Genomic DNA, 7,909 nt, shown 5'->3' on the forward strand with positions numbered 1-7,909 from the left:
GGGGCAGGCGTAGAGACACAGCCTTGTTGCTCCCCTGCATTCACTCTTTCCAAATCCCCAACTTTGGAAAACTGAGGCATAGCTGGGGATTGGAGGAGCAGAAAGAATGTGGGTACAGGCCGACATCCTGAAGTGAACTCTACATCCCCTGAGCTGAGGAGGAGGGGATGGCCATATCCAGGAGATGGGCTTTCTGTTCATCAAGGATTTCCAAGGGAGGGAAAAGGATCTCTCCCTACCCCACCCCTACACACCCAACCACCTTTTTTGTTTGTAAGGAAATGGGGGAGCACCCGCCGACCTCATAGCAGCTCTAGTTTCTGTAGTACAATTCTAAGGCTGCAGAGAGAGATCCACAGACCAGAAAATCCAACCTGGGGGCATTCCAAGCGGTTGAGAAGGGCTGTTAATCGCAAGATCAGCAGTTTGAACCCACCAACCGCTGCTTAGGAGAAAGAGGAGGCTTTCTGCAGTCATAAAGATTTACTGTCTCAGAGACCCAGAGGGGCAGTTCTCCCCAGTCATATAGACAGAAATAAGTTGAGGCTTTCTACTGTCATAAAAGATGTACTGTCTCAGAGACCCAGAGGGGCAGTTGTACCCAGTCCCATAAGTCGGAAATTGACTCAATGGCAGTGAGTAACATGGGGAGGGATAAACAGTCACACCCTGTCCCTGAAGTAGCTTTTCTACTTGGGGTCAAGGAGCTCTCTCCAAGATAATCTAAGAGCACGTTTACCCAGCCTTCTGGCTCCATGGATTTTCTTAAACCTCCGCAGAGCCCTCACACACCAGGTCCCCCCCAGTCTTAACCAAACAGAGGGCAGGAAGATGGCTCGGGTGGTATTTTCCTAGGCACTGCCCCACGGCTTGTGGGAAACTCCATGTCCTGGCCACAGCCCCCACCCTCTTGTTTGTCTGTCTCTCTGTCTTCCTCTCCAGTCTTCCTTGACCCCCTGCCTCCTCTCGCCACTCTCCTTTCCCATCTCTGGGCCTGTGGGGGTGGCAAGCTTAGTGGTCAGACACATCTGCTGGGCATGGCCAGACTGGTGGACGGAGGCTGCAGTTATGACAAAGGGGGGCTGGGAGCGGAAGGTAGCTGGGCGGAAGTGGTGAGGGTCCCAGGCCAGACTGGGGAAGGCTAGTTCCTCTCCCCACCCCCGCTGGGGCCTGGCAGGCTCACTGCATGGCAGCAGCCAGGGCTGTTATTTCTGGAGAGAAGCCCATCTGGCACATACCCTGCCTGGGCCTCTAGCCAGCACCCACACTCCTTCAGAGCCGTCCCCTCCTGCTCCCTGCTTGCCCCCCTTTGCCTGGCAGAGGTGGTTGCTAGGTGTCAAGGCCCTCTGCTGGACAGTCCCAGAGTTTTACTAGCCAGGCCATCAATCCTCCTCATCTCTGTCCAGTCTGTGACTCTTGACGTTCCTGGGCTGGGGCGGGAAGGGCTGGCCCAGCTGTATTCCCCCACCCATGCACCCTATTTGGGGTTGTGGTTTGCCCCAGTTGTTCCTCTCCCCTTTCCAGGCCCCAAGCTTGCTCACCACCCCACATATAGTTCCATCTCTCCAGGCCTGTGTCTTCTCAGCTGTCAAAACCGGCCATCTGTGTTTGCTGGAAGCCTGTTTGCTCAGTCTAGTCCCAGGCACACGTCTCACATGTGTCTATATTCCCGTATGTGGGTCATTGTCCCTCCATGGCCTAATGGCAGGGCTGAGACTAGGCACCAGTCTGAAGTACATCTAAGGAGGTGACAAAAAAAAAAATCTCACTAAACGAGATAAAGATTTAAAAATTATTAAAATAATTTTAAAAAGGAAAAATATAAAAATAAAATATATAAAGATAGGGGAAAGGTCAGTGCTAAAAAAAGATATTGTAATCAAATATATTTTAAAAGTCAAAGTTAATGGGGGGGAAAATCCACGATGAACAAAATATCTGTTTTAAATAAAGGCGCGATTTTGACCTCCCTGAGTCAGACGCAGTCCTTGCCCTGGTGGTGTAGTGTTAAACATTGGGCTGCCAACCACAAGGTCAGTAGTTCGAAACCAAAGGCTGATCAATGAGAGAAAGAAGGGTCTTTCTACTCCTGGAAAGAGTTAAGTCTCATAAACCCACAGAAGCAGTTCTACCCTGTCCTATTGGGTCACTATGAGCTGGAACCCACTCGATGGCAGTGAGTTTGGGTTTCAGCCTAGGAGCCCTGGTGGCCCCGTAACCCATCAGCAGAGAGTGGGGGTAGGCAAGACAAGGCCTAGCAATCGCTCGCGTAAAGATTTACAGCCTATCTGTCCACCGTCAGCACACAACAAGTCCTGGCTCGGGAGTCCCTCTGTGCCAAAAAATGGTGGCAGTTTGAAATGCCGCTGCAGAAGACAGGCGTGGTGCTCTGCCGCCTTCAAAACCATCCAGTGATGCACGTCCGCTCTGCACAGGCGGGAGGCCGTGAGTCACAACAGACTCTGTGACAACTGACTTCAGCAGTTCCAGCCTTGGCTTCGGGCTACGTTCAGGAGGATGGGTACAAAGTCAGGGTTCATGCCTGCTTTCCTCTGTTTCCTGGGTCTGACAGTGGTCAGTTTCTCCTATCTCTGACCCTCAGCGTTGGCAAGCGCTCTAACCTGGTGGGCATCTGTCTGTAGCTGGGTGGAGGAAAGGCCGTCCTTAAGAAAAAGAAACGAAACTTATTGTCATCCCTCTAGGACCAGGTCAGGTAGAAGAGTCCCGTACAGGGCAGGGCAGACTTACCCCCTATTAAAATGAAATAAAGAACTGACCCATCATGGCACCTATTTCCCCTGCAGAGTCGGGGTTCGTGGGTTAGAAAGGACGGCTTTTCAATGACCTACCAAAGTCTTCATTTAACTACCAAACTTCCCAACGGATCTCCTCCAGAAACCGTGGCTGTCGACTCAACTGCTACTCTGGGCCTCCGTTGGTTCCCAGATCCCAACGTCTGCCAGCTGCGGCGCGTGAGAACCGCGCAGGCCCCGCCCCCGCCCGCGCCCCCACCTCGGCTCCCCGCGCACCTGCTGAGACTTGGGGAGGGCGTCTGCAATTAGGGGGACAGCCCTCGGGGCTAGGGCTGCGGCGGGCAGTCCGGAGCCCCGCCTCGCTGCGGGCCTCCGCCTGGGAGCGAGAGCGGACAGCAGAGGGAGGCGGGCGGGCGGGGCCCGCAGGGAACAGTTGGGGACGTCCTTTCCTCCGCCCAGTGCCTCCGCCTTCCAGGGAGTCGAGCACGTGCACTGGAGTGTGCATGCGTGCATGTGTGTGTGTGTGTGTGTGTGTATGTGTGTAAAAGCAGAAGATGCTGAGTGGGGAGGCAGGGCCTGACCTCCTTTCCCTCTCCCCAACCCCATACCTTTGGTGTGTGTGTGTGTGTGTGTGTGTGTGTGTGTGTGTGTGTGTTTACCAGGCATCCCAAAGGGGCCTGCTGTTTTCCTCACTAATCCTTTGAATCTGAAGCCCAAAACTCACCCTGGAAGCAAGGAGGATGGTGGCCTAGCACATAACAACAAGCAATTTTCCGAGCTTGGCATGCAAATTCTACCTATGTCCAACGGCTCTTCTTTGGCCCCCTCAGGGCCCTCCTTGGGGAAGGAGAAATGAGGAGGGGCTTTTCCTCCTCCGCTGAAACCCCCTCCCCTGGGGTGGGCGTTTCCTCAGTAAGTAGCCCCTGGACTCCCTTGACAGATACACCTTGCCCTGTCCATCACCTCTTTCCATCTTCCTTCTGAGAAGAGTCCCCAGGCTCCCTGGGACACTTTCCTCGCTCCTCAGAACTGGCCACCAACCTTACTGCAAGAGAGAGCGGCCCAGGGCTGGATCAGGGCGTGAGAGACTGACTGAAGTTCGGCCCTCAAGTCTTTTTCCTGTGGAGAGGCTGGTGGCTTGGAAGTTAGCAGTTAGCCCAGCGTGTAAGACAGCTGTTCTCAACCTTCCTCATGCAGCAACCCTTTTATACAGTTCCTCATGCAGTGGTGCCCCCCCCACCCCAACCCCAACCACATTATTTTCGTTGCTACTTCATCACTGTCATTTTACTACTGTTATGAATCAGGTGACCCCTGTGAAAGGGTCTTTCGACCCCCAAAGGAGTCAAGACCCACAGGTTGAGAACCGCTGGTGTAATACCTGATACACCAAGCCAGGTGTCAGAGACTGGATTTTTTGGGGGGAGGGCAGTCTACCTCATAGCACTTGGTGGGTTTTCATTAACAGTCTAATGTTTAACACCACCGGGACTCTTAACAGAAGTTCCAAAAATCCAATCGCACTGCCATCTGGTTCGTGAGACAGGAGAGCTGGCCCTGTGGGACTCCGGGAGCAGACAGCTTTACCTTCCTCCCACTGAGCCCCTGGTGGTTTGGAACGGCAGACCTTGCAGTTAGCGGCTCCACACGCAAACCCATGACCAACTGAAGTTGGAAACAAGGTAAAACTTCCGGGCATGGAGGCGACAGTGGAGTACGTAGTCCTCTGCCTGCACCGCCAGCCAGGTTTGACTGTTTTATGGCTGTAGTACAACTACAGGAGTTTGGGGACCAGACTTTGAAGGCAAGATTCAGAGCAACAAATATTTATTGAACGCTTGCTGCATGCTGGGCTTTGGGGCAGGTGACCCTCCCTAATGGACCCAAGGTCTTAATATTTACCTCCAAGCTTGATACCCCGAGCTTGGCAGGCAGAGACAGTCTTGCCTCTCAGCGAAATTGGCAGGCATTCCCCCTGGATTCAGCGCGGCCCCTCGCTGGACCTGACCGTCCTCATTTGCCTGGGAAGTTGGCTGCCCTTCCCGCCGAGGTGGTTAGAAGTGGTCTTCGGAGAAACTGTGGGGCTGGAGGCAACGGTCCGGGCGGGTGGGTGTCCTTCCAGAAGATCTTTCTGCTGGGGGTGGGTGGTAGGGAGAGGGTCCCAGGTCCTGGTCAGGCCCTTCTGATGCTCATTCCCCCATTGTGTCTCCTGACGGACAGGTGCCAGGACTGTTCAACCCCAAAAGAAAGCATTTCGCTGGACACAGCCACGGCCAGGACTCGGGGTCTCACTTTCGCGGGGCTAGTCTCTCCCTTTTCTCTGAGCGGGCCACTGCGGAGGCCTCTCCAGCGTCGGGTGGGTGTCTCTGGCTGAGGACAAAGAGCAGACAGCCCAGCAGAGCTTCTCGAACGTCCTGGGAGCCCAGGCGTCGGGCGAGGCGGCGCAGCAGGGGCAAGAGATGCTGGCGGGCCAGGCGGGCAGCGGGCAGCAGCAGGCGGGACAGCAGCGCCCGCAGCAGCACCGAGAGCAGCGGGGCAGGCATGGCCGGGATGGCGATGGCAGAGGCAACCCGGGCTCCAGACTGGCACCTGTCCTGCTCCTCCCTCACCTGGCAAAGACAGGAGCAGGGCAAGATCCACTTCCACCCGCACCCCAGTCCACCCCTTTATATGCCTTTTTGCTTTCTGGAATTCCATTCTCTTGCCAGGGTAGCTTCCAAGAGGGTTCTCACCACTGTCCGAGGGGGAGACTGAACCAGGGAACAGTCAAGCTGGAGGCAGAACCTACCCAGTCCCCCTGGACTCCCACCTCCTCTCTCTTCCTACACTCCCTCTGTGCCCTTCAATCCCAAAGGCACCCTCCCCCCAACTCTGCCAATTCTAAATTCTCTGTTGAAGGGCCTGGACTCACCTGACCAGTCAGCCTCCCTCCCTTCCCCTTCCCGTTGCTGCTCAGGGGCAGCTCTCACCGGTTACAACTGCCACTCAGTCTCTGGCTGGATTTGCCTGGGAAGGGGACAGCTTCACAGCATGCCCCACAAACTGCCCCGCCCATGGCAGTTGGCTGGAGTGGGGGCATGGGTGGATGCGAGGCAGCTGTGTGCCGGCACCTGGTCTATTGTGGGGAGAAGTCAGCTGGGCTGGCTCCTTCTTCTATGGTGGGAGGAGGGGACAAGAGGGAACAGATGCCAGAACTTCGGTCCCTGGTGTGGATCACAGATAGGAACCTACAGCATGTTCTGGTTGTAAGGCTTTGAGTCCAGTGCCCTCCAGACCGCGCTGGGATGAGTAAATAGAATGGGGCAATCAATGTACAGCATACATGTCCAACTCTGCAAGCCTGTGGCCCAGACCCACATCTCAAGACCGGAGTGGGGACTAGGCCCCAGGCAGCTCTTGTGGGCCTGCTCCTGGAGGTAAGAGTGGAAGCACAAGCCCTCTCAGAGCTGGGCACAGGTGGGCATAGCTGGGCAGCTCAGCCAATTGTGGATAAGAAGAAAAATGCCCACTTTAGGACTCTCATCTCCACCTACCTTTTTTTTCTCCCCCTCCTTCTTCCCCAGATTAAATGAGCTATAGAGACTGTGTTTCTTAAGGTTTCATTTTTGCACTTCATTAAATGGGTATAATCCCTGCCTTGCTAGGCTCAGATGGGAGGATCCCTGGTGGTGTAGTAGGTTATGTGTTGGGCTGTATACCACAGGTAAGCAGTTTGAAACCACTAGCCACTCCTTGAAAGAAAAACGAGGCTTTCAAAAATGAGACTTTCAACTCTCAGAAAGACTTACAGTCTCAGAAACTCATGGGGCAATTAGTTCCACTCTGGGTCACTATGACTTAGAAGAGTCTTGATAGCAGCGACTTTGTTGGGGGGCGGGGGGGCAGTTGAGCCTCAGATGAGCTGATGATCTTTTGGAAACCATAAAGCTTAGGGAATATGGCAATTTCCCAGCCTCCCCATCCCATCCGCCATCAGTATCATTTCAAAACCTCAAAGACCTTAAAGATAGAAAACTTACAAAGTCAAAAGACCCGACCTACTTCTGCTCGGAAAGACACAAAGGCGAGAAGCTGGAGAGTAGATTTGCAGGTGATTCTTCCTTCCAAGTGCTTCCTACGGGAGAAAGACGGGCTTTCTACTCCATAAAGCGCTACAGTCTCAGAAACCCACAGGGGCAGTTCTACCCTGTCCTGCAGGGTCCCTATGAGTCGGCATGGACTCAACTTTGGCAGTGAATTTGTTTAGTTGCTTCCTCAGGCGGTGGGACAGCCATGTGCTGCCCCGGGCTCCAAGAGTGGACGTGTATTGTGTATTGCTCTGTGCCACCCCTCTGAGCTCACTCAGTTCTCAGACCTGCCTTGCAGGGGAACAGTTATTGTGATCTTTGTGCAATTGAGGAAGCAGCAGTTAAAGGAGGTTAAGCAACTCCTTCAGGGTCACACTGTAGGTAAATGGCTGCAGACCTGCCTCACCTCAGGGCTCCCTGGCTCTGAACAGGTTCCTGCATCTCTCTCGGTGTTGTTGATGGATGCCTTCAAGTTGGCTCCATTCCCAGTGGCCACACACTGCAGAATGGCACACTGCCTGGTCCTCCACCATCCCCCCAGCTGGTGCTTTGCTGGAACGTGGTGTGGCACTCCACCGGTCTATCTTGCTGAGCATCTTCCTGCTTGTTGTTGGTTGTTTGTTTGTTTTTTTGGCTGATCTTCTATTTCTCCCAGCTTGATGTTTATTGTTCTGTAGGACTGGCCCCACCTGATAACATGTCCAAAGTACAAGAGACAAAGTCCCATCATATTCACTTCCAGGGAACATTCCAGCTATATTTCTTCCAGACAGATTGGTTTGTCTTTCTGGCGGTCCATGGATATGGAATATACTTACTGAATATGCATACAGTTACATATGATTGAATTGTACATATGGAATGCACTTCAATGGTCTTTGCTCGCACCTTAATTCAAATGCAACGGTTCGTTCTCAGGTTTCCTAATCCATTGTCCAGTTTTCATGAGCATATGAGGTGATCGGAAATACCATGGCTTGAGCCAGGTGCACTTTAGGGCAGAGGTCCTCAAACTTTTTAAACGGGGCCAGTTCACTGTCCCTCAGACCGTTGGAGGGCTGGACTATAGTTTAAAAAAAACTATGAACA

General features: G+C 53.6%; 2 protein-coding genes across 2 annotated transcripts in view; both read right to left on the minus strand.

The window, feature by feature from the left end:
- Positions 1–3,088, minus strand: part of SLC29A1 (solute carrier family 29 member 1 (Augustine blood group)) — a 14,928-nt gene extending 11,840 nt beyond the window's left edge. Inside the window, exon 1 of the mRNA XM_045294902.1 lies at positions 3,030–3,088. The gene's annotated coding sequence lies outside the window, so the exon portion shown is untranslated. The remainder of the gene's footprint in view (positions 1–3,029) is intronic.
- A 1,475-nt stretch (positions 3,089–4,563) lies between these two features.
- On the minus strand, positions 4,564–5,566 carry MYMX (myomixer, myoblast fusion factor). The gene has a single exon (XM_045294931.1). The coding sequence runs from the start codon at positions 5,294–5,296 to the stop codon at positions 5,042–5,044; it is 255 nt and encodes an 84-aa protein (XP_045150866.1). The 5' UTR covers positions 5,297–5,566; the 3' UTR covers positions 4,564–5,041.
- Between the last annotated feature and the right edge of the window lie 2,343 nt (positions 5,567–7,909).

This window comes from Echinops telfairi, unplaced genomic scaffold (assembly GCF_000313985.2).
Source record: "Echinops telfairi isolate 266 unplaced genomic scaffold, ASM31398v2 ScPeMD7_3533;HRSCAF=4204_1, whole genome shotgun sequence".
In the NCBI taxonomy this organism is placed as follows: Eukaryota; Metazoa; Chordata; class Mammalia; order Afrosoricida; family Tenrecidae; genus Echinops; species Echinops telfairi.

What these genes read in the sequence shown, in the direction of transcription:
- MYMX (XM_045294931.1), bottom strand. Translation starts at nt 5,296, where the DNA reads ATGCCTGCCCCGCTGCTCTCGGTGCTGCTGCGGGCGCTGCTGTCCCGC.